At 37.9% G+C, this 28,000-nt stretch overlaps 1 protein-coding gene and 1 long non-coding RNA gene across 2 annotated transcripts; one reads left to right on the top strand and one right to left on the bottom strand.

Annotated features, from left to right (window-relative positions):
- Window positions 1–1,659: 1,659 nt before the first annotated feature.
- Window positions 1,660–9,603, bottom strand: LOC131683484 (solute carrier family 35 member F6). The gene is made up of 5 exons (XM_058965509.1): window positions 9,151–9,603; window positions 8,944–9,091; window positions 8,620–8,773; window positions 2,624–2,911; window positions 1,660–2,558 (listed from the first exon to the last, which is right to left on the bottom strand). Exons 1-5 carry the CDS (start codon window positions 9,225–9,227, stop codon window positions 2,080–2,082), a joined length of 1,146 nt encoding a protein of 381 aa, XP_058821492.1. The 5' UTR covers window positions 9,228–9,603; the 3' UTR covers window positions 1,660–2,079.
- Window positions 9,604–11,658: 2,055 nt separating this feature from the next.
- LOC131683483 (uncharacterized) lies at window positions 11,659–26,604 on the top strand. Its single transcript, XR_009304527.1, has 3 exons — window positions 11,659–11,872; window positions 24,648–24,766; window positions 24,829–26,604. It is a non-coding gene; the product is annotated as an uncharacterized LOC131683483 (long non-coding RNA).
- Window positions 26,605–28,000: the final 1,396 nt, after the last annotated feature.

Here is a 28,000-nt window from a genome sequence, read left to right as displayed (position 1 = left end):
CACTTTCTGCTTCTTGCCGGAATACCGAGTGTACAATCGCACTACAAAACGACAGAACCGACTCGTGCGATCACGGCAATATTCACAAAACTCGAACAAAAAAACTGAAGCAGACTTTCACCGCCTTTTGCAGAGCCTCGGTGGGCCGTCCGCACTCCACCGGCCCAGAAAATTTATCAACATGCGGTTTGCTTTTTTGGCAGTTCCAGTGCTGCCGTTATTTCGACAATCCATCGCGGGTGGGGTGCGTTCACGTGCGTGCTACACACTCCCGTCTAATACCTCATTATGGCACTTATAATTACCCTTTACCCACTTTAAACGTAACAATAGCCTGGTGGTCGCTATGTGTATACTGCTCACTAACTCGCCAATTCATGTTATCCATCAGCGACGCACTGCAGAATGTTACGTCTATGATGGATTCCCGGCCAAAGTGTATCTCTTCAATGCAGGGGATATTTATTTCGTCCAATCGCCTGAAGAATCTCGAAAATATAAATATGGAATACGCGTTAATGTAAAATGCCGGGGTATTGAGACTGAAATATATTGGCAATTGTCGGTTAATATACAATTTTATTGAAAAGACATTCAGCACGAACTTTTGATGTAATCGAATCTCCATTTTCTGGCGTATTCATACATACCGCCACACCTTACCTCAGGGCCGGGGTAAATTGGCGGGTTTTCCTCGTCACATATTTTTGTCTGTAAAAACAAAGACAATTCAACAAATACTTTGATAAAATTCAGGGATGTAGACAACAGCCACATGTTCTATTTTGCAAGATCGATCTACATCAAAGCGGTAAAAAATGGATACTGAAAACACCGGTCTCCCATGTACTTTTTCGTTTAAAGTTAGTCTGCGTCTAGTTTCGTGGTAGTCGTGGGATACGTGCTAAGTGAAATAAGAATGTAATAGGCATTTCCACAATTCTATTGAACAAAACCAGCTAATGAATCATAGTTTGGATAAAATTTAATGAGAGAGGTGCAATTGTACCACTAGGTGGACAGGTTTTTATATATTCATTTAAATAGGGCGTACCCCATATAGCATAATGGACATGGCATAATTCTTCGCATAATAATAAATAAATATTATATAAAAAGCAGAGTAATACAGCCTTATTTGCAAATAACACAATAATATATCTGCAGTCTGCTACTATTTATGTACATTTACTATTTATTCAAGTTATCGAATACGCAAGTTTTACTTGCTGAATTTACACCACGTAATCCAAACGACGCTTTTAACTCATTAATGATAATATGTGCAAATAGTCTTTGGTCGTTTTTTGTGGTGATCTACCTAAATAGATTGCGTGATTCACACGACATGAAACATAATTTTTTGAATTGATTCCAAATTATGAAATAAAACATCGTATATATGACAAAAGTTGATTATGATAATTTTGAATTCACTCCCCAATTAGAATTATGCAAAATGCCCATCATGCCAAATGTCCCTTAACCTCCAATAGGTATTATGCCAAATGGTTATTATGCCATGAGGTACACCCGTCTATTGTGATATTTGGAAATCCTGGCTTGGGATACTCCAAGGTTAAAGAGTCTGAATATCACGGCTCATCGTTGAAGCCAAGGGAGTTTTCGGATATGTCTCAAATAAGCATATAGAACCAATTGCGTTTGTTAAAATTATTTGATTGGATTTTTTTTAACAGAAAATGATACACAAACATGCGCAACATCAAGACTGGTTGCATACTCGCATCATGTAACCATACCTTACCCGTTGCGGAAGGCGACCACACATATGTATATCGTTTTACTAGCACAGACTGCAGGTTTGTGTGTAACAATATTTATTGTTCTGATAATTCATTTGATTGCTTATCAAAATATTGGGCCAATTTAATCTCAAGAGATTCAAAATACAACTTTGAAAGTCACGACATTTTCTTTTTTTTGATAGCGTGGAGCTATTATGCAAACCATCTTGCAAACGTTCATCAAATACATGTATTTAATTAGCCAACCTTATATATGCTTACTTAGGAAATATCTTTTGTTAACATTGATCATTTTATGTTACTGTATAGTCTAGCAATCTGGCTCATCCGCACGCCGGTTGATGATAACTTCATTTTGGCCGTCATTATTTTCACGCCGCCGCAGATAAGCATTGTAAAGGCGATCATATGTCTGTAGTATTAAGATGTTGTTGTATAAACACATACCAAATAACAATCCAGCAAATCCAAATATCTGTAGATAATGAAATTTTTGCCAATACAACGCCAATGAAATGACCCAAATCACCAGGGTTCGCACAGAGTCCAGAACCATACGTGTAGTTGCAGAGATTTCTTTAGTTACGCTGATGCCTGCAAAGTTGAAAAACGCTATCGACACTATGGTTCCGATGATTGCCAAGATCAATTGATAGTTATTTTTCATTTGCACTAGTGCATCTGGCAAATCTTCCAGAACCCCACGAGCATTGTTATTGAACGGAGGAATCATTTTTATGAAGTACATAGGAATCAGCATAATGCCAAGGATACTGAATCCAAAGAAACCTGTGAACAATTGAATTATGATAAATGTCTGCTTACTTACAGCTAAAAACGAAATAAAAAGTTACCTTCCCATCCAACAGCTTGCAATGCAGGGATATCTAATCCAGCGACATAGCGTTCTTCATAAACCATCTGCACGGCGGTGATAATTTGCGCCAAGATGATCAGCAAATCTCCAGTTATAACATTGTTTCTGCTGTAGGTACTGTTATCGCCATCATTTGAAACAAAATCAGATACACCTACGACAGCTAGACCCAGGATTATGAATAGGATGCCGGTCCACTCTCTACTTACAAGTGTACGGTTCAAGAATGCGACACTCAGCACACCGACAAAAATGATTACAGATCCTACGAAGTGAGTTAAAGGTGAAATGTTAGCTAGATATTGAATACTACTTTATTCGATATTTATATTTTTACAAATTCACGATTAAATGAAACAGATTTGGTTAGATAAATCTTTTAGATTATCGGACAGTAGTATTATTTTTGAACATACTTCACACGGTTCATGTACCTATGTTTGAAAATGCAAAAATTGTCAACTGGTCACAACTTCTATATTGGATTCTACACGAGCAGACATATTTCCAATAAACCAATTATTGAACAATATATTGATTGTGTAAACTATCCATAATCGCAAGTCAGTCCCATGTGGATGGGAAATCCCGTAGAAAATAGGACAAATAGGCGATTATCGGCAGTAAAGGAATTTTGAAAATATTGAATCTGTTAAATTCAACAGGGATTGACGTGTTGAAACTGCCGTGTCAATATTTTTCTTTAAAATAATTTTGTCTCGTGTAGGGGTCATTTATGTGATGTATCTGAAGCCGGCGTATGGGGATCTAAACGTTCTAGAACAGTGATTCTCAACCTGGTGTCCGTGGACCCCAAGGGGGCCGCGAAGTCGTTGCTGGGAGTCCGCAAAGAAAAATATATTTTCCGAGTGCATATTGAAGTTTCATATCTTGCTTCCTAACAAACTGTAAATAACATTTTCATAGCATACAAAATCGATGTTTGTCCGTGGGGGTCCACGGCAATACAGGGTGATTTCTAAGGGGTCCGTGGTACAAAAAAGGTTGAGAATCGCTGGTCTAGAACATTTTTCTCACTAATACCTGGCTAGTCATCTAAACAATATTTAGATGGACGGATGTGTCTTTGTCAGGGTGAGGAAAGATAAATAACATGACTGTTACGACAAGTATCGTCGACTCTTTTGCTAATCGGCATGTTTATTATTGCGGGCAAACATGTTGAGGTTCTGTCAATATCAATATTATGATGTTATTGAAGCGCAGAGAAAAAGTGAAAACAGCGTGTTTTAGAAGGTTTAATATCTGCATGAGGCAAAGGGGGGAGAACTAAAATCTGTAAGTTTAATGAGTAGGAAATGAAGAAATGTATGAACTAAAACATAACGATAAATACAGTTTTAATCTGCTAATAAAACACAGCCAATACAAGGAGTTTATCCCGAAATAATTAGAGCAATGACAATAACTAGAAATATCACAGTCGACATTTTCGCTTTGCTCTCCAAACTTTACGCGATATGTTATCATCGATTGTATGTCGTTTCCCGCAAAGCCATTTCCCGGAAAACCATTACTATTACAGTACTATTTCCCGGAATATCCCATTTCCCGGAATATCGTTCCCGGAATATGTACCATTTCCCGGAATACAATTTCCCGGAATGTACCATTTCCCGGAATACCATTTCCCGGAAAGTACTTTTTCTCGGCAATTTGTTATACTATTGAAATCTGAAGCACTTTGAGAACATTTGCATTTAGAACTATGTTGCTACTCAAATATTTGTTTGGTTCCCTTCACAGCTTGTCTTTGCTCGCTGATCAATTAATGAATTTGAAAAACTAATTCTCATGCATATGTAATTTTATTCGAAATCATCATCAATCAATCAAAGGTCCATAAAATAGCTTATGCTAAAAAGAAGGTGATATTAAAGAAGGTCGCAATTTAATTTAAAATTAATAGTATTTCAAAAATATGCTACGAAAATTTTAAAGAAGGCAAACCCATTTCATTGTATTTATTGTAATTGAATCAATGAAATTCTAAAATTATTTCCATTGATTTGTTATTGTTCCAAAGAAGGCTAATTCACATAGAAATTTTTAATACAAAGTGAAATTTAAAATAACTGAAGGCGTTTTCAATGCACTGTTACGGTAAACAAATATTAGTGAGAATAAAAATCAATGAAAGTCCAAGAGTATTTTTAGAGAAACTTCATATAGATTAAAGTAACATTCTACACAAAATTCCAAAGAAAAATGCATATTTATAAGAAGGCAGCATCTCAGACAAATACATTCACAATCTATAAAATTTCGAAGGTTCCAGGAATATTTATGACTAAATTTTAGGAAATCTTTTTATTTTTTCAGTACCTTTTCCCCAATCTTCGTGAAAATCAATCAACGTATTCAGGGTATTTTTTGAGTACTCTGATTGGTAATCATAAAAATGTTGCCAACGGTGTGGAAAACACTGCTTTTTCAATTTCAAATATGGCCGCATTTCGAGGCGTTCTAAATTGATCGTTACGAATTTACACTATCTCCTGTAATGTTTGACCTAGTGTCAAAAACTGAAGTTTTTTTCGATTCCTTAGAACGATAGCAAATGACTTACGTAGGATTTTTTTTCGCTATTTTAATTTTACGCGAAACGCTGAAAATATCATTAAAATCAGCACCCCATCATTTATAGAATATTTATCCGACTTTCAATTTCATTGCTTTCGTTTCTCTTAGTCTTAAATTTGCTGAAAATGGACAAGAAAATCGATACATACATCATTTATTAACTAAAATCCTTTACTACTCTTGTAGTTTACCTAAAAACGATAGAACAGAATTAATAATATATACAATTAGGTATTCTGTTCGCCTTCCATTTTCTGTTATATCATTTTATTTCAATAACAAAATTTCCAAATCTTAAAAAATCTACAGTGGTGTATTATGCTTTTCACCGAATATTACCACGCGAAGGAATCGATTCAAAATAGTAAAATAATTGAAAATATACCATTTTTAACTGAATCCGCAAAATTTGGAACAAATATGAGGCAAAATACAGGGTCTTTTAGTCAGGAATTAGACGGTAATAAATTTATGGAATTTTTTCACCCCTTCACTACCTGCGGTGGGAAAATTGGAAATATTTGTTTCTATTTTGGTACCCATTAAATTCATTGATATCCCATCCATTTAGATGCTTTTTATTCCCCACTCATCGCGGAATCGAAAAGATTAAATCTTTAGAATGACAGTTTTGCAATCTTGTCGCTATCTTGTTTTTTACCACGCAAGATAAAAAAAAATGAAAACATGTTCTAAAGTAGGTAAAATCTCCTAGAACCAGAGAACACAATTAGCTGCATAGCAGGTCTTCTAAAAATACGTTTGGTCGGTGAGGTACGAGTTTTTTTTATTTTCCGGAAAATCGTATTCCGCGAAATGGTTTTTCCGGGAAATGATACATTCCGGGAAATGGTTTTCTGGCAAATAGTACATTCCCGGAAACGATATTCCGGGATATGGTACATTCCGGGAAAGAAGTGGTATTCCGGGGAATGGTATACCGGGAAATGACGTACAACCGTTGTCATCCAATCTCATGGAACAAGTTTTTTGCAAAAAATATGTAATTATGTAAATGGTACCTAGAAACAAAGACGTAGAATCGAAATATTGTAGGAATGAAAAGAAATACTACCATATTTACACACACACACACACACACACACATATATATATATATATATATATATATATATATATATATATATATATATATATATATATATATATATATATATATATATATATATATATATATATATATATATATATATATATATATATATATATATATATATATATATATATATATATATATATATATATATATATATATATATATATATATATATATATATATATATATATATATATATATATATATATATATATATATATATATATATATATATATATATATATATATATATATATATATATATATATATATATATATATATATATATATATATATATATATATATATATATATATATATATATATATATATATATATATATATATATATATATATATATATATATATATATATATATATATATATATATATATATATATATATATATATATATGATTTAGCATCAAAAGGCTGAAAATCAAAAGGCCGAAAAACATAAGGCGAAATTTCAAAAGGCGAAAATTCGAAAGGCCTAATGCTAAAAAGGTCGAAAAATCAAATGGCCGAAAACTTAATAGGCGAAAACTCAAAAAGCCGAAAACCCAAAAGGCTGAATCTCATAAGGCAAACTTTTTTTTATTATTCGATTATTTCACATTGTGTTGTTCCTGATTGATTAATCGCCTCAAGTTTGAGTAAATCGGGAGGATCGCACGTTTACGTACGAAACCTTTCCAATACAAAAGAAGAATTAATGCTCTAAAAATCCACCAAATCCTTTGTCAAATTGTGCATTCATTGCGATTTTAATTGAGATTCAAAGAATGCTCGAAAGAAGGAATCATCCCCTATGTTTAAGTAAACTGGGTAGCCGAAGTGATCACAAGTGTGCGTGCAAGAGTTATTTGGCATACAGATTGCAAGAACCGCTCATATTTGAAAGAAGGAATCAATCCCTATGTTCGAGTAAACCGGGAATACGAACAGTTATGCAGTTGTAAGCAGCTGGCATGTAGCTCAAATGTTTGAGCAATAACTTTAAATGAGTTTGTTTACTAATAGTACTAATATTGTACTTGAACCAAAATTAGATTATTGTTCTTTACCAATTAATAAAAAACATTTACGCCTAATGTGGCTACGCCACATGGCTTCAAGTCGCGTGCTGTCCGACATCGCTGTCGCTCCGTCGGACCTAAACTAATTTACAGCCCCCATGTTTGAGTAATCCGGGCAAACGAGTGGATCACAGGTTTGCTAGCGAGGGGCCGCCGCTTCCGATGGCGGGTCGGCGGCCACCTCGCCCGGCGGATCCTCAGCGGCTTTGCGCCCACTGGCGATCAAAATAATAATGGTCAAAACAAAACATACGTCTGGTGGATCGCAGTTTTACATTATACTATACTAAAACGTAAGTCATAGCCAAGAATTCATAATTGCAACAGTGAACAAGCATAAAAAATTCAAAAATGAAACTAAAAAGAACTGCTCATATTTAAAAGAAGGCAAAATCAATTATAAAATGTATTCACTCGAAATATAATCAATATCAGGTAATGGATAATAGCACATTATTATCATTGCTTTGTTTGTTTTGTTTCGTCCTTTAAAAAGGTTTGCCTTTCAAAATTCTGCCTTCTGAAAAGTTTGCCTTCTGAAATTCCGCCTTCCAGAAAGTTTGCCTTTTGAAAGTCCGCCTTTTGATTTTTAAGCCTTTTGAATTCGGCCTAATGTAATTTCGGCTTTATGATTTTTAGCCTTACGGCCTCGACCCTATATATATATATATATATATATATATATATATATATATATATATATATATATATATATATATATATATATATATATATATATATATATATATATATATATATATATATATATATATATATATATATATATATATATATATATATATATATATATATATATATATATATATATATATATATATATATATATATATATATATATATATATATATATATATATATATATATATATATATATATATATATATATATATATATATATATATATATATATATATATATATATATATATATATATATATATATATATAATGCGTGTAATTGCGAACGATACTGTTTCCAGCAATATGAGGCCGCGAAAAAGACCTCGCTTATAAGTCGTCGGGAGACGTTCATTTAAAAAATAGGTAATTGTCGATGAACTTTTTTGAATGGTATGAAAATCAGTCCTTTAACCTTTCTTTGTGGGAACGCCAAAATTATTTATGTAGCAAAAATGCTCTAGTGAGCACTTACCGCGCAGCATTTGGAAACTCGACGCATACGTAAGATTTAGTCCGACGTACATAATAGATGTTGCAATCATATCGCACATAGCTGGTATAAACAGTATAAACGGACTGAATTCTCTGTTTCCCTTCACAAGCTCATCGCGGTCTTCTGAACCGTCCTGAAAAATAAATTCAATACATAGAAACATTATCAGTACATTTTTATGGGCACTGTAGCTACAGCTTTGGTGACAATGCAACCATATATGCAGTTAGAAAATATACAGCGTTATATGCGGGTCAAGAAAAACAAGAAAAAGGGAAAATGCAATAGCGGCAAAATACTCACATTTTTTCTTCGTAGATAATAGTAAAATGCTTTGAAAGTTAACAGACAAAGGAATTCTCCCAGGAACATTGCCCAAGCTTGAACAAATGGATGTTCGAATGGTCGAACTTGCCCATCTGAACTTTCGGATTTGATAAAATCTGCCCATCTAGAACAAAGTTACATATTATGAATACAATTAGGCTTCACGATGATATTACTACTTACTTCGTACTGAGAGTATTTATTGACCCTGTGATTACCAAGGTTAATGCCAGTATCACTTGATATTTCGTCCAGGCCATTTTACTTTGTTGATTTTTTGTGAGATCAGCCAATCCAATGCAATGCAATTCACGAAACTATAGGCGTCAGAAATATGTTTGAGATCACTGTTTATCACAATAGGTACTGTTGTTTGATGAATATCCGACGTATCAGCTATCAGCTAGAAAGTCATGTTCGTATTGTTCAGAAACAACGTAACTTTGTTGCTGTGTATTGAGTAAATCAAGCAGTGTTACGTAGCGGTACTTTTCGAGCCCTAGCTCGACAAGAACGAGATTTTCAAATCAGCAAGAGGAAACAAAGAGCGTTGAAAATGTCATTCCAATCGAAAATAAAACAGCACACGGTTACATAGCGGCACTTTCTGAGCCCCTACTCGACCGGATTGACATTTGTTGCACTCTTTGTTGACTTGGCTGATCAGCTGTTCACATGTTTTCTAAAGAACAGCTGATCAGCTAACTAAACAAAGGGACCATTCATAAATTACGTAACGCTTTTTTGGGAGAGGGGGTCCGAAAATTGTGACATGTTGTTACTATGGGGGAGGGGAGTACGCTAGACCGTTACGTAACATGTTTTTACTGAAGAAAAGAAATTTCGAAGAATCTGTTACGTACTAGGGGAGGGGGGATAGATAAATTTGTGACAAATTGATATATGGGGGGAGGGGAGTCAATTTTGGGCAATTTTTGTGTTACGTAATTTATGAATGGTCCCAAAGAGCACACTAAAGGTCATTCCGATCGAGCTGGAGCTTTGAAAGATTCCGCTATTAGGCAATCCATTAGACGTTTGTTTGACAATTCAGCGGTGGGTTCTGTCAACAAGTCTACTCCTGCGAACAGAAAAACTCGTCCGACAAACAACTTTGTTAGTCCGATTCGTTTGATGTTGGATCGAATCAACGATATTGTCGGACGTCGCACCCCTCGGAGTAACGTCAGAATAAGTAAACAAGAAATAATCAGCTGATCCGAAACGTCTCATGGATTGCCTAATTCCATATCAACATTTGAATAGGGCTAATAAGATTTGTAAACAAACTTTTGTTTAGCTGATTTCTCCTAATTTGTTATCATTTCAACACAGAAAACATTTGAAATTGATTCTACCAAGGATAAAGATGTTGATTCATGTGTACTTTTCATGAAATTCGACTCGGTAGCGGAATAATGAGCGAGATAAGTTTGTTTACAAAAGTCTCATTAGCCCTTTTGAAGAATTACTATTGAATTGAGCATTGCAAGATGACGTCATATGAGTATTAATGCTCGAAAAAATGAGAGGTCAGCGAGCTTGTTTACATGGTGTTAGACTTCGAACCAAGCTTCTTATAGAGTTCTATGCAAATGATTTCACTTACACTACTTGGGGGTTTGTTTTCCTCCAGCTGTCATATGTAAAACTGTCAGTCAATTTAAACATTTGAAATCGCTGGCCAAAAGTATTTATGATAGTGTTTAAATGCTCTGTATCACGTTGAAATTTATTTCGGAGACGTGCAGTACCAGCTGGTATGAATCTACAATACAAATAATCTGACCGAAAAGTTATTTTCGATTAAATCGAAACAAATTTTGTTTTCCTCCACCTATCAGAAATTATGACAGGTGGAGGAAAACAAATCGTTGAACACACTAATACAGTTACAGATTGTCAAGTACTCTATATTGGGTGGAATCAAAAATTTTCTAAGTCTACGTAAACAAGCTCTCCGAACTGTCAGAAAAGTGAGGTTATACATTTTCATTTTCATACAATGCTCTATAGACTTATCCAGCTGGGTTGGTATTGTGCTGCTTTGACGATTAAGTTGAGAGGAAAACAAAACTTTTACACGGCGAATTGGGTGGCAAACAGCCCGCTTCTGGGCCTGAGGGGAGGGCGGTAGAAGAAAAATTCGAGATTTCAGTGTGTATATTTCAAACGTCATATCCAAGAGGGTGAATGTTTTGACGTTTCTTTGAAAAATGAGTGAAGCCAACATAAGCTGGCCTCCTCCCTGTGGAAGTCGACATCAAGCTCAATCAAAAAATCGGACTGTCGACATTCGAAAGTTCTCCCTTTTTCAGTCGACGTGTGGTCAGAGACCAGTGTACTGTCATCGTCATAAAAACAAAACAAAAAAGCCTGCAAAGAAGCAAAAAGTATAATTTGAAAAAAAAAAAAAAAAAGCAAAAGGTATAATGCGCGGTGAGGTGGGAGAAATTTTCATTTATGGCAATTTCGTTTTTGACAGTGCACTACACCGGTGTAGTCGGTGCTACACTCATTCAAACTTGGGTGTAATCAGTCTATCTCTTTCTTTGCACTACACCGGTGTAGCACCAAGAAAAAACGAAAACGCCATTAGTTTCAGGTAATTATTTACAACATTAAAACTTTGTTTAAATCGATTGCAAATAACAAAGTCGTCTTCCCGTATCAGATGCTGGGAAAGTGAAGTCGCAGCGTGCATAAGTAGTATGTTGACCTTTGATAAACTGCTGACGGCCGCCGATGATTTCATTTGCTTTTGGGATGCATAGAAACCGACAAGTTTCACAAAAGTATCAACGAATTAGGATTGAACTATTTCCAAATGTATATTAGAGATTACCGGCTTTGTATGCTAGCGACGGGAAAGTCATTCTGTCATGACTGAAACATTCAAACTGATGTACGTAAACAGCTTAATGTTTTTTAATTTTTTTCGGCGAATGCGCTGCATTGGGCGTTTCTGTACAGGATTTTTTCATTTGCTGGCCGCTCGTTTATTAAGAGGTTCGCGTGCGTCCATGGTTTTCGTGAGCATTTTTATAGCAGCAAGTACTGTGGAGAAGTGAGTGCGTGTGCTTTTGTCGGCAGCACCAATGAATGTTTCGCGGCATAGTTTGAATTTCCGCATTAAGCTTTCACCGACAGTCAGGGCGAACCCTGCGACTAGACGTGCCCAGGTCTGGACAATACTCATCCACGCTCGTTGATGACAAGTAACTTGAAAACCGCGCTTGATAGCGCCAGGATGTTTGACTGCCCTCGATTTAAATCTGGGAATAGACATATTTCAATGAAGCCAGCTCGTTTTGCTGCTACCAAGAAACTTTCGCCTTCGTGTTGGTATCTCAGGTACACTGCCACAGCAAAACTGCTCTCGCTAGCGTCAGCGAAGGCGTGAAATTGTATCCGTGTGTCGTTTTTTGCAAGAGTAGTGCAACAGAGTGGCGGCGAAATGCAGAGCTGGGGCTGGTACTGAAAGGGTGTGAGATGCGAGAAACCTACTTATAATTAACCAAAGGGGTGACGTCAGAATGAAAACCGAACGGATCTGCGCCGATTGTCTGCTGCAAGCAACTTTCTCATATCTTGCACCCTAATTTCAGTACTAGCTTCAGCTCATCTTCTCGCCGTCTAAGTGTTCGGTAGCATCGAGGAATTTCTACCTTCTCGACCAATGTCCAAAGAGTTTTCGTAATGCTTTCTTCATTTGCGAAATCCCAGCGAATTGATCGCCAAATATCCTACAGTAATATTTTCAAGAGCATATTTAGCAGATGAGCTATCAGCCATAGTGGGTCAAACATTGGCATAAGATAAGAACATCCCGTTTCGACAGCCGACGGTGACCGATGAGAAGTTCTCTATCGAATCGAGTGGAGATTTTATAGGTGAAGCAATCCGTGGATATATTCTACCACAGATAGAGGATGGCATCCTCTTCAACGCTAAGGTTCTTTGCCTTTGTTGATACTATCCAGAGCGAAGTATACTGTAGGTTAGTCGAAATCCAATTTCGCATTATGAACCCAGCTGCGTTGGGAATCATTTTCACGTCACGAGTTAGTTTAATTGCATCTTCCGCCTCTACACTTAGGAACCTATCATCGACATAATGTGCTTTGTTATAGCTTTGGTTATAGCATCGATGATTGCGGGATAATTTTGTCAGAATTCGAAGCCGTTGAAATTATTATCATAGGCTACTGGGTTAGCAGCACGCCCCATAAGCCATTTTCCGCATAGCATAAACACTTCGATTTGTATCGGTCATTTCTTTCCTCCAAAAGAAAATGGTAATATTGGTTATTCGCTTTTATCATGACGGTGGCGCATGTCTCCGGTGATAACTGTTCGCAATTCTCGTTACTGAATCAACGGAAGTAGAGATATGAGCTGGTCGGCGTCTTACATAAGAACCAAGTTGAGTGAGATATTTTAAACGGTAGCTGCCGCATTCCAGACGAGCCTTCCCAGGTGATCACTAAGAGCAATACTGCCGGTATAAGCATAACCTTCCCATGTACTATGTGATTCCCTATGCACATGGGACAATTATGCGTAGAGCGGCACAATAGTAATTGTATTTCAAATGTAACCGCTTTTCAAGTTTTATACAAGCTTTGCAAATGTTTTTTTTAGTATTAAGGATTTCAACATTCAAATATTTTTTTGTATGTGGGTATATGATGCTCTACTGTAGAATCTATACACACTTAAGCTATTAGTCAGATAAGGTGATTACCATTTAAATACCTATAATAGGTTGCATTTGTATAAATCTTAAACATTGTTAAATTTAAAACCAAAATAAATTTATAGTGACATGAGGCACATTGTGACCTCAGGAAAAGTTATCGGGTATGGTGGATTGGACCTGTCTTCGTAAACAAGTTGAAGCTTACCTACGGGAGCTATACAGTCTTCATACCATGATAGAAAACCTATTAATGAATGATGATCCCATTGCGATAAATGGATTTCAAGTTAGAATAGAACGGTGGGAGATTTAGGGGGTGTCACTTATCTACTCTTCTGGTCATCAAATCATGTAAGAAGTATACTTCATATGTATAACAATGAATACGATGCGGCACTTGATAACCTGATAGTTCCGGAACTTTTTTTCAAAACTTCATATCCAACAATGAGAGATTCTCTTTGTTTAATTTCTCTTGATTTTTACGGAGTCACTATACCATGTTCCGCTAATTTTACAGCATATCGAAAGACGGTGGATTTGACTAGTATATTATGCAATGAGTAAAGAGGTAAATGTTAAAGCGACCGAGTTGTTAACAGACAAGAAAGTAAACAATGAGAGTCTCATTGTTAGATATGACGTTCAAGAGTTCTGGCACAACGCGCCCATTCCCCTTACTGAGCAAAAGGGCAGGGTGGTCTGCGGGCAAGGTATCAATGATACCAAAAGTACACTGAATGGCAGCTAATTCTGCGACGTAAATTGAAGCTGGATAACTGAGCTTGAAAGAGGCACCAACATTTTCGTTGAAGATACCGAAACTGGGGACCCGTCGAGAATTGATCCGTCAATGTAGAACATTTTGCCGCAGTCGACTTGATGGTATTTATTATAGAAAATATTTGGGATCTTTTGTGGGCTAATGTGATCCGGGATTCCACAAATCTCTTCCTTTATGGCTGTGTCGAAAAATACAGTTGAATCAGGATTATCTAAGAGATGAGCACAGTTAAAGTTATACGTAGATGAATTGATGTTCTATGCCATGTAATCGAAGCACAAGGACATGAATCGGGTCTGAGAATTAGGCTGGACAAGTCTTTCGCAATTTGCAATCACCAGTGAGTTCAAGATATCGCATCGAATGAGCAATCGATATGAGAGGTCCCAAAATCGATTTTTTAGCGGGAGGACGCCCGCATGCACTTCTAGACTCATCGTATGGGTCGAGTGCATACAACCCAAACCCAAGGCAATGCGCAAACAGTAATACTAGATTCTCTCTAATTTGATGAAATGTATGTTCGCAGCGGAGCGAAAGCAAAAGCATTCGTACTCCATAATTGATAGTATCGTTGTTTGGTAAAGCTTGAGCAGGTCTCCTGGGTGGGCACCCTACCATGTTCCGGTCATTGTGCGGAGAAAGTTGATCCTTTGTTGGCACTTCTGTTTCAGATATCTGTGACATCCCCAGGTATCTTTAGAGTCGAACCATACCACGAGATATTTGAATGTTGAAGCCTGAGCAATAGTTTGATCCATTAATTGAAGCTATCGCTTCCTTGCAAATATGACTAGCTCAGTTTTCTCCGTGGAGAACTCGATACCCAGCTGGAGAGCCCAAGCAGACAAATTGTCCAAGGTATCTTGTAGTGGTCCTTGCAAGTCTACGACTTTGAGACCTCTCTTGAGCACCCTGGGTTTGGCGGATGAGCCTTATATTGGAACTCTCCTAAATTTAGACTGTACCATATCAGGGCTCCCGAATATGACAATATACCAGACCAAGGTGCTTAGAGCTCTAAGGTGATTCGTCTTTGTCAGTAAGTAGGTGAGGAATGAGGTAAGCACGCAGCAGACTGCGGGGAAAAAAATGACAGCGAACAACTTTGTTTACCCACTGAAATCCAAGCAAACTTATGGAGAGAACTAGTAAACAATGTTGTTAGCTGTCGATTCTAAAACCAACATGGCTGATCGGCGTTTTTGAGGATCGTATCACCTGAGAATAAAGACTCCTTGTACCAGACGATCTGTGGCAGCTCTCCGCGATAATTCACGCACACTTACGCCCGCGATCTCGTTAATAAAATGATCCTGATAGCATTCACAAATCTACAAACGCGAACCCACAGGCGCCCGTGTTCGCGCGGTCACCGGTCGATCACGTCCGGAAATCTCTACCCCATGGCCGCACGGCTACAGAACCGAAACTATACACGCGAAGCTGCATACGTACCATCACACGCGACATACATAGGCCCACGCGATCGAATACGCTACTATACAAACGTCTGAGTCCCTCGCCACGATAGGCAGGGGCGAACATACAAATGCGATCGTCCACGTACCAATACGACCAAAATCTCGAAAACGCAAAAGTGATATGGAAGAACGCACTCTCTTCTAGCATCTGAGCCGTGCACCGAAAATTAGATATCAAATTCACGGTCCGCGCACGATTATCTAAGAACACACGCGAATATACGAATGGAAACACGGTTATAAAATCGAATTTATACATGCGAAGCTACATACACGTTAGCACATGCGACATACAAACGCCCACGCGATCGAATACGTTAACGGATAAACGCTCGAGCCCCTCGCGCTGATGCACGCGATCGTGACGTCCCTGTGCCCGCACATATCTGTACCGTACAATAAATATCATTTAGTATCACGACCCGCTGCAATTTGTTTCGTCTGCAATTGTAGCACACTATTACGCAACTAGTGAGCACCCACACCAACTCAGACAGGTATGCATCTCGCACGCTAAAACTGGACTCGAACGCTAAAACTCACACATTCCACGCACACACAACCACAGTAGGACTCACAATTAGACATATACATACAAAGTCACACGCAATAATTACAAGTGTTCGTCTGGCAACCGGGGGAAGTACATCTCAAACGCAGAACTTATCATTTCAATGATGGCCTTGGATATGCGTTGCCTGTGTTCAAGGCACCATAGCTTCGTCCGTCCGATAAAGGATGTATAAAACCCGCTAGTCACCACCCTCAGCCCTAGCTGCCCATAAAAGGATAAAAAAAATATAAAAAAACAAGTTTAGCAAAAAGTTGTTTAAAATTGGTGAAAGACCATGCTGGTTCAACTTCTCATAAAGGATGTTGATAGAAACCGAATCCCCTTAATATCCAAGAAAACTGATGCCATCTGCTCTTTCTAGCATATGCCATTTGAATTTCTGTTGAGAGCAACGCAAGACAATCGTTCGTCCCTTTGCCTTTGTGAAAACCAAATTGTGCATCTGACAGTAAGCCATATGCTTCGACCCAATTGTCGAGGTGAAACAAGATCATTTTCTCGAACAACTTTCGGATACAGGACAGCATCGCAATCGGTCGATACGAGTTGTGGTCGGATGCTGGTTTTTCTGGTTTTTGAATGGCGATGATCTTCGCTTGCCTCCAGTCATGAGGGACAATGTTACCCTCAAGAAACATATTAAATAAATTTAACAAGCGTCTCTTGTCAGAGTCTGGCAGATTTCTCAACAAGTTGAATTTGATTCTGTCTGGCACTGGGGTTTTATAGTTACATGATAGAAGAGCTAGTGACAACTCGACCATCGTAAACGGTATTTTGTTCGCGGTATTGTGATGGGACGCGGCGGGGTAGATCTGTGCCGGGACGGAATCCGGACAAACCTTTTTGGCGAAATCGACTATCCAACGGTTTAAATATTCCACGCTCTCGTTAGTACAGTTTCGGTTTCGCATACGTCGGGCCATGCCCCAAAGAGTGCTTATCGTTGTTACTCTTGTTAACCCGTCGACGAGCCGGCGCCAGTGACTGCGTTTTATAGCTTTCACCAAACTTTTCATTCGCGTACTGTCGATAGCTAGCAGCTAACCCGTCGTTCCGGAAGGCTATATACGCGGCAGCCTTCTCCGCATATACGTCTGAGTACTCTTTGTCCCACAACGGTTTGGGAAAATGTTTATGGGTGTTCACGCCGAGTATTCGTTTCATCTGAGCCTGAATCGCGGTATCGAGGATCGAGTTAGACTAAAACTTATACTTTTTCTCCGGGGGAAGTACCTGTGTCGAATCAATAGTTTTGGATATCGCAGCTTCCAATCAATATTTTGTGTGAGGTCATATGAAACATTAATTAATTCCGATGGTCTTGAACCAGTGGTGATTGTAATTATAATCGCCAGGTGGTCACTACCGTGGCGATCAGATATCACCTTCCACTTGCAATCTAACCGTAGTGATGTCGAGCATAGAGATATGTCCAGTGCACTTGCTTAAAGTGGTGGTCTAGGAATCCGTGTCATTTCCCCTGTATGGTTTTCTTCAAAGCTATATATCTTTGAAAATTGCAAATAGATTTTCAATTTGTCAATTTTATTTGAAAGATCAAAACTGACGTGACCCTAACCGCCCTCTGCCCCATGTTCGTCTCTTAGACCAGCACTCGGCTCTGAAAGTAACTTCTGCTCTGCTAGTTAGACTGCTATCAAGGCGGTTAGCTCGGATAAATTACAACCCAAGCTAGTGATTACATGCCGAATTCAAATAGAACCTAGCATTGACAATACTATCAATCGCGTTTGGGTACCCAGACATTCCGGTATTACTGATGTTGAATAGGCCAGAGCATGCGTAGAAATTGACACATTTTTCAAAGTTGTTTAGGAAAATGTCCAACGGAAAGTAAACAGAGAAAGAAAGACCCGAATAGCGAGTAATAAGATATGGCAAAAACTCATCTGTTCATTGGACACACTAGGAAAATAGATACCCTCGAGCAGGAATCAAACCTGCGATCCCCAGTCGAGGAGTTGTCACGTCATCACAAATTCTCGACAGTTTCATGATGACCATTACAACCCCAATACCTATAACGGGATTCATCGACCCCCAATGCCCCCTAAAATCGATCGCAATGATTGACTTCATTTGTGCTTTGCCAATTTTAACAAGTGGGATAAAGTAAAAGATCTGGTCTTGGGTTATAACCGAGCATTGCAACCAACGACCTGCATTTATTAGCGCCATCTACAAACATGTCAAACAAAAGCTTTTTTGGAAAAAGTATTCCTAGCGATTTCGAAAAAGATGGGTGGGTAATGTCTAGGACATAACCGGAGTGTCGTGACTACACGTTTGACTTGTAATTCAAACCGAATGATATTCAATGAAATGTTTGAGAATGTTACAAATGATTCTTTATATTAATTATGGTGGTTCTGAAAAGTACTTTTGTTGGTGGCGTCGGCGTTGATAGGTGATTGGAAGCTCGTTGGATGCTGCTGACCTCTGTTCTCTATGTTCAAGCTTCTCTGTTCGTTCATGATAGCTATTCTGATATGATTGGTGTAGGTGTAGGTTTTCATCCGGCAATAATTTTATGATGTGTTGTATATTGTAGATTTCAAATTAAACCACTGGATCAATCAAAGTGTTGGTCTGTGATATGAAAAGTACGAAATATATCATCGGGTTTCTACATTAACGTTTCTGGCAAACACGAGATCAAAGCATGTACATACTGCCAGGTGTAGTAGCTTGTGAAGGATCAGAGATAAGATGGTAAAAGTATCTGTTTAAGCGCAAAGAAAACTTGCATCGAATGCTATCATTCAATATCGCACTATAACTGCCAGACGCTGCTCTAATGAACGGCTTCAAATTGATAGGATAATAATAGAAATAGAGCGAAAATAGGTGCATTGCCCTATTTCGCTCTAAAAATGATTGAAATCCTAAGCGATTCCAAGGATTGCCTCCCTTGATGCCTGCTACTTGAGAAGAACCTTTTCCCTGATCTTGTGAAATGCTTTCGAGTCTCGACAAAACTGCAGCAAAAAAAACAGTGGCAACCATAATTACAACATACGCAGTTGCCGAAACAACACAAAAGTTTATTCTTCTGATCCATCCTGCAAAAGTACGCAGGATGGTCTGCTGAGCAAACATATTCAGAACGATCGGCTCCGCATTGACGGCTGTGTTAGGGAAGCGCATGCTCCCGTGAGAAAAATTTCAGTTCTTTCGTGGGAATCGAAAATACATTTTTCAATTAAATGTTCAATTTTACAATAATATACAATGAAATTGGTAATAAATCTTTAAGTCGTGTGTTATTGCATCGAATTGTTATGTACATATAGGATTTTTCAATGCTGAACAATCATTGAAATTATGTAAATTTATGTTTTGCAAGATTTGAAATAACTCCGAAGAGTAGTCACGATACCCCGGTTATGTCATATACATTACCAACCCATCTATTTTACTGTTGCTATCGACTACGGAAAATATTCTTTATTTACACAGAAAACTTGCATTACCTAGCAGTAGGTAATTCTAAATCTGTGCATCCTACTTCCTCCAACGAAAAACGAAAGAGAGGGAGTCCAAATTTACCCAAAAATAATGAGATATTCCCCAAAGCCGACTAAACTTCATCCCATTAATTTTGAGTAAAAAAATCATTCCCTCTCGCTTGTTTTCCGGCAGTGAAATAAGGACAGCAAATTAAAATTACCTACTGGTAGGTAATGGATTTTAAGTGTGTATTCTTTATTTTATGCTAGAGCCCAGAAAAGGGCTTATACAAATGGAATAATTAATCGACTCGCCTCCGCTACACTTTCAGAAGAAGTAAATTTGTTAACTAGCACAGCACAAGCAAAATGCGCAGCAGCTTTCCATTATTAACACACACGCAGTAAACAAAAAAATCCGCAGCTGCTTCCCTGCTAATCCACCAACAAAGAACAATTTGATTACGCTGCCGAAAATCGTTGACGGGTTCTTCTTGCTGCCTGTATGTGAAATTTGCAGCAACACATTGCTGGTATGGTGGACGATAAACGAATGACAGCACATAAGGGAAAGTCGCCACTTATATTTATAACATTTCCGCCGTCTTCTAAATTAGTTTTATCCAATCAGAGAGCGCTGCGGAAAGAGTTTAATAAATGCGCATTTATCTTTATTTACGTAAGTTATACAGCTTACAAATCTAATAGAAGATTCTTTATCATTTTTCTGAATGATTAGTGCAAACATATTGTAATTCCGTTCAGTACAACGGAAGTTATTACCTTTCAAAAACACTACCTTCTGTTTCTTGGGAAATTTTGAAAAGGGGCCCCTGTATAGAAACGTTAGTCGTAGTCACGACAAAACCTCTTACACTTTTCGAAACAACACTGTGGCAAGCTGATCAGGGCTTTAATGGGTCACTGCAAACTCAATCATCACGTGGCTACTATTCAGCCAGCTGAGTCATTTTCATGTGATCTTTGGGAGTCCGACTATGGAGCCTCGTATCATTAGATATGCATTTGCCAGCTATTGCGATTTAGAGTTTTCGGTTGCGCTTGCATAGCGAAACTGTGCTTGGACGACGAAAACTTAGTAACATACTAAAGTTTTTGATCCAGAGCAGTAAAGAGATTTTTTCGCAGGCGATTTAAATTTAATTTATCTGCTGTTTGTTCTTGTGACGTTATTTTTTCCGCTTCTCCAATTCTACTTCCTCCCTTCTCCTTTTCCTTTCTTTTCGATTAGAATGATATGATGTGAAGACACGGCAAGGCACAAATCCCCGGCTACATACGGGGAACGTGCGATTTGAGCCAATATATTCTGATTAGTACGTAATGCGACGTAGAAATCTACTTTATAAAAAGACAATCTCGTCTGTCGCGGTAGCACGTGGAATGATATCACATTCGATTCTCTGGCGGGTAAAAGAAATCGACTGTACTGTTCGAGATAGTAATTTCAACTGTTTTATTCTTGCTTCGTTTAACAATGTGTGTTTGTGTTTGATAATGATAAGCGAAATCTGTGACAATTTTATAGCAAGTTCTAAATTTAAGGTAATGTGTTCAAATGCAGGGTAGGATATTTGTTTTTACATTTAATTCATATATAAATTTTAACTACGTAGAAGATTATAGTTTTAAGGTTACAATTTAGTTAAGGGCAAATTAGTTTTAGGTTTAATAAACAAGGATTGGCAATGACCAGCGTTCGTAACATATTCTGACTCCTGATTGTCCATCATGATTGGAGGCCTGTAAGCGTCATCGTCATTCCAAAACTAGGAAAAGCAGTCTCCGCTCATAACTCGTATCGGCCGATTGAAATGCTATCCTGTGTCCGGAAGCTGTTAGGGAAAATTATCCTGTCCATTGGGTCGAATCAAATGCTGTCAAATTTAAAATTTGGCTTTCGCAAAGGCCTTTGCGTTGCGTATAGCAGAAATTCGTGTGCTAACAAAGAGCAAATGTCATCAGTTTTCTTAGGTATTAAGAGGGTATTTGGTTTAGTATCTGCAGACGTTTTTTCAAAGAAGCTGCCTCAGAATGGTCTTGAACCACTTTTAAACAATTTGTTGCTAAATTTGTTGTGTGATAAGCACATACACTGTTAAATCATTGCATTTGGAGCACTGTATTCTACAAGTATTTTTGACAGTTACAGATTACACGACTGCTTGTCACTTTGAAACAGATTTACATCACACCATTGTGAACGGCCCAACAACAACAGAGGGCCAATTAAAACCGAAATATTGACCTTGTTGAATGTTGTAGTTATCCGATCGATTCATTCGAGCTAAGTTTTTTGGGCTCGACGGTATTACAATTATCATCAAACATCAACCAACAATTATTAGTATATGCCATAAAGTAGTATATTATTTGCAGTTCTGATTCTTCTTACATTGCAAAAATCATCAAGCTACAATAGAACCTAAAGTTCATTCAATTGAATGTTTGAGGTTTAATATATTTGTCGAATTTTCCGAATTCTTTCAATGTGATCCTCGGAAGTAAGATTTTTGTCGCAAATCGGACTCAAGTAAAGTAGGAAAAATCTAGACTTCTTTGAAGAGTCCAAATCAGTCCCATAAAGATAGGAAATCCTAAAGCAAGTCGGACAAATATGCGATTATGGGTTAAATTATGAAATTTAAAAATTACTAGATCTTTGCCGAATTCTTGCACCGACTTTCTGAATGCTGCACTGAATTTTATCACAATTGTTTTTCTTGATTTTCTAAAAAACATCAAACTTTCATTTGATCATCATAAATCTCAAAACTTATTTTCAAATTCATAATCATCTGAATTGATTCAGCAAATAACATTCGAATTTATCGACATTATTAGTGCAATCAGTATTCTAACTATATTTTATATTTGATTTTAGAGCAATAGGCAACTACAAGTTTGTAGTTTGGAACAGATGATAACGATGTGCGGAATCTTGTCCCTTGTATGTCTGGATCAAAGTCTAATGACAAGAACCGACTGTGCCACATCAGATCCGATGTTCTAGTCTATTCGACCGAACCTGTCACACACAAACGCCACCAATTCAGAAAGTCAAAAACATTGGACCATCAAATCGTATCTAACGGACCTTATTGCACGATTGCGACAAGCAATAATGGGGAGATCGAATGCATTAGGTGAGGACATCTGGATGGTATCTGATATACTTTGAATTGAACTTCTACGGTGAGTCTTATCCAGCTGCGAATTGGTTTCTATCTTGGATGCCATGTATTTGGTTTAACTAAATGCTATTTGGGGGCCATTTCCTCCTGCAAACCGATTATCAACCATTGCTCAAGGTTTTCGACTACAGTATCCCTGTCTACATTGTAAACCGCTGGTAGCACTGGACGTTCTTGCTGTACGATTTCGACAATCAACATTCTGTCTCGGTTGATAATATTACAGAGTGAAGTAGACAAGGATTATATGATAGTCAGAGCACAGAAATATTGATATTCTCCGGTGAGCTTGAAAGAGAAACGAAATTCGCGCCGCGCTGAAAGGAATGTTGGTTGGCTCGGCTTTCATTGTTTTGGCGCAGTATTCATTCAGTTATTTTCGCTTTAAATGCAACTTCAGTTGCAAACTGATTATTGCTTCTATGCTGGCTTCGAGTGGGATTATCGTGCAAAAAGGCAGCAGACATAGATTATACAGTTCATTTATACTTTAAAACATAAAAGATGCCACCTGTCTTCGATATCTATAATAAATGAATGCTATTGTTGGTGAATGATTTAATATGTTCTCTGAACTGAAGGCATTCGATGCTGCGTGAAACTTCAGTTAGCTTGGAAGTGAATGAATGAGAGAGGTGTTGAAACTTAATACTCGTTTTGGTAAATACTCGCAGAAATAGGCAAATGAATTTGAGATTTCGTACCCCTCGTTATAGCTGCAGTGCCTATGTTAAATATGAAAACAAAGTGGCAAATTTCTTCATCGACCCTGATATAACGACGTTCTTCACCAGACGAGATGAACTGTTATGTTTGGAGAACTAATAGTGCCTCTTATGTTTCACAAGTGTCGATACGTTGGAATGGAAGTCCCAGGTCCAAATGACTTCGTACTGCTTTACACCACTCACAAATCTCCTACCAAATCACAATCAACAGACATTGGGACATGTTGCCGAACAAATTCTTCTTATTCTAGTTCCTGGCAACAAGCAGAACGAGTAGTCTAATCTTCGGCATGGAACATACATGAACAAGCTGGCCCACACTGAGAGGCGCCAAAGAAAACAAGTTCTGAATTCCTTGTAGAATCATCGAACGGAAAAATTCCATAAATATCATAAGGACTTGAGCCGCGAGGTTCTCAAAAACAATCCTAAAATAAATCCTATAATTAATTTTAAAAAATCAAGAGCTAGTTTCCCCAAGCTGCTCCAGAAATAAAGATTAAAAACAAAATTGTAACCCCAACCGTACCGCATCCAATTGACTCGTATACGACAAGGAAGCCGCAAACAGTAAATCGATTTGATCGGAATAATCAGTTACAAATATTTAATACCTAAGTGTAGCTTATTACTTCCTAATAATTACTGGTATTTCATTTGAAAACCTGTGCTTATCGGTTTCATCGGAAACAGTCACATGGGTGCTGCATTTCTTTGCAGGTTTACTGACGGTCGATTTTATGATCTTCATTGGTAATGAGCTAACCATCTTGACACACTACCGATCTGAAGTGGACGTTGCGCTCAACTTTCTTCTGCCGTGCACCAAAATCTTACTGGTATCGATGGTAGAACCATGAAACGTATTTGGTTCTATAGAATTTTTAATTTTTTGTTTCAGAAAATAACGTTCTAGTCGCTGGTGTCGGATAAGGATTGCTACTGCACACTGATTGGCTATACACTGAAGCGGTTAGTCACGTTATTTGATGCAAGAGAATACGTCATATTTGTGCCCACCCATGAAAAAATAATTCGGGTGAAGAGAACCCGTATGCTGTTGTTAGTGGTGACTGGTGAAGGAGTGTGGCGAATGACCTGCAAAAGCTACTGAAGAAATAAATATAGGGTCATACATACATCATGGAATACTTTTCCGTAAAGGCATCTAACTACCCTCGCAAGTACCTCTAATTGGTACTACAATGATTCCAGCTTTATTCACAACGGCTGCTGCAGCGAATATGATCAAGCCGACACTGCCGCCCCCGCCAGATTTGTTTGTTTCTGTCTGTTCTCCAGAACCAAATCTGGGCGCAGCTTCGTTCATCGGAATATGACATTACCACCTAGTTGGACAAGTTGGCTAAGTGCGGCTTGGATGCAATAGTGCCTTCATTGTTTCCAAGTGAGCCTACGATTCGTGAAGCTTGCATCTATGTGATAAGTATGAATCTAGTTACATTCGTCGTATACAGCGTCCACACATGCCACTTTGAGCATAAATAGCGCAAGGAAAGTTCGCATAACATTACAATTGGCTTAATCAAGTTCAATTTCCATTTGTGCTCCGGACCGAACCATCGCAGTATATTCAAGGTGGCTAAAACTACATCGAGTCAGACGAAATCCATTGTCGGTTCGGAAGATCACGTGGAATCTTATGTGCTTCATACATCAAATATTCACGGAAAGAAACCGTTCTCGGTACTAAGCCTCTTCAGTTTTTTTATTCATATTAATAGCTCCAGTGTAGAAGGCTGGATGAAGAATTGAACTAGTATGATAGTGAGGCACCGTTAACGTTAACCGTTAATTAGTGATTTGGGGCACAGAATTGAACTTGCTATATCGTTTGGTTAAATCGGATCACTTTATGAATCTTTATCTGGATAACTACAATAGCTATCTATCGACGGTGTATTTATTGAAAGAATCGTAGTCATTCATTCATGAAGCTCAATAGCGGTTTGGGACGATTGGGATCTCAGTTTGACAACTATTCTGCCCAGCATACTACACGCCTGCTGGATGCCGTACGGAACATTGTAACGTTTCACTAAAGCTCAATTCTAATTTGCTCTCGCATGGTACTGACATTTACGAGATCGTGATTCGCTAGATCTCCGCCTATATCAGTATTCGCAGTACATAAATCCGTTGAATCTAAATCCAATTGCGCCATAAGTTTCACGTTGTGCCGGATTCTGAATGTTGATAAGCACGAAGGACTACAGGGTAGTCAAATCTAAGAAGGTTGACTGGAGGAACACTATATTACGAGCAACGGTCGAATCGTTTGCCGAGCTGGAATTGGCCGAAGAAAAAAGCTTCAGGACCACCAACTATTTTGCGGTCGGAGAGCTGGCCTGTTTGGTGAATGAAGTGGCGCGACGACTCCAAGAAATACAGTAAAGTTCAGAGTGGCGACAATTCACTAGAATCGGTGGAGTATGACGAGCAAAGATTCGGCCAACAGAAACGAATGATGATGCTGGCGGTACAGAAAATCCGAAATACTGCTACCGCGAAGCGTAGCTGACGAAGACGATTGAACAACCATTCGCAGTTAGAATCAAGGTGCCAACATATCTACTAACTATGCACGTATTTACTAAATGGATATTCCACTAGAGGGAAGAAAAACAATCCCATTTATGTTTTTTAAATAAATAAAACTGATTGCATTTTCTGTTGTTTTTAATAAAAAAGAATAAAAAAGAAATCTGAAGGATAAAAAATAAGAAGAAGAGTACCAAAATAGAGAGCACGACGATGTCCGATTCACTATAGCTCTACATCGGACCTTCGTAGTTCTTATACCGCCTGACGAATTTGACAACTTCGAAGCCCGACAGTCCGATTTCGATGGTGCAAAATAGCACGATATAGTTCTTATATAAAGCGCGGTATAGCGCTTACGTCGGACCTCATCGGCCTGATCATCAGCCCGATCGTCAGGCCGACTCGGCCCGACAAATTTCACTGGGCTGGCTCGGATAGTTGCCAAAAATGACAGCGAACGCGCTTTAAGCAACGTTCACATCAATAGGAGCCAATGTTGTTAACTCGAAATGAAACTTATCGAATACAAACAAACTTCATTTTGATGTGTTTAACTGGTACTGAGGTGATAAAAGCATTCGGATTTTGTGGAGGAACATGATGAAAGAGAAAGCGTGATTTCTCATATATTATTATTAATTACTTGTTTTGAATCCAACTTTTAAACAGTGTCGTACAGTTCATGTGAACAGACCTTGAACATTTGAAGCGTAGCTAGCGCTACTGGCACTTGGTGGCAGCTTCAGGCAACAAACAGTTTTCACGAGGCTGGTCATATCTCAATGTAACACAGCGTGTTTTGCTTGATGGGCTCGGAAAGGACCGATATGTAACACTATATATACTTGTTTTGCTCAATTATTGCGATGCACAGTGGCATGACTTATGTCGTTTTCGATTGAGAACCTAGAAACTAACCCAGGTTAGTTGCTTCAAACGAACGTTTTTAATGAAACTGAGTTGAGTTCTCGCCAAACAGCGGTGGTGTGAGCGAACCCGAAATATATTTCAGGTCGGAACCCAACCCGGTTTTCAGTTTAGTGGCGCATAACCTAGGTTGGAAACTGGCTTCAAACAAACGGTTTGACAGCAGTTAGGTCTGAAACTGAGTTAGTTTCTGCTTCAAGCGAAAACGACATTAGAACAAAAGGTGGACTAAAGTCCAAACTTTTCCGTATCGGTTCATATCGGACGTTTTTATATAATTTTGGTACGCTGAATTCGTTTTCGATATTAAAACAATTCAAAAATGAACGTTTACTATTCATTAGGGTGTCTCAAAAATATATTTTTTTCTAAATCGTTCTTAAAATTTGTGTATATTAATTTTCGTGTGCTAAATCTTTTTTGATATTAACATTTGCAAAAAAAAATTCATTATACATTAGGGTGGCTCAAAAATTATTATTTTGTTGTGAAGGTTCAAGTTTTTTTTAAAGACATTTTTGTGCGCTGAATTCCTATGTTGGTTATAGAAAATAGAAATTAACTTTACTACTCATTAGAGT

Source organism: Topomyia yanbarensis, chromosome 2, assembly GCF_030247195.1.
Source record: "Topomyia yanbarensis strain Yona2022 chromosome 2, ASM3024719v1, whole genome shotgun sequence".
Taxonomy (NCBI): domain Eukaryota; kingdom Metazoa; phylum Arthropoda; class Insecta; order Diptera; family Culicidae; genus Topomyia; species Topomyia yanbarensis.
This window is presented reverse-complemented; position numbering and strand designations above follow the sequence as displayed.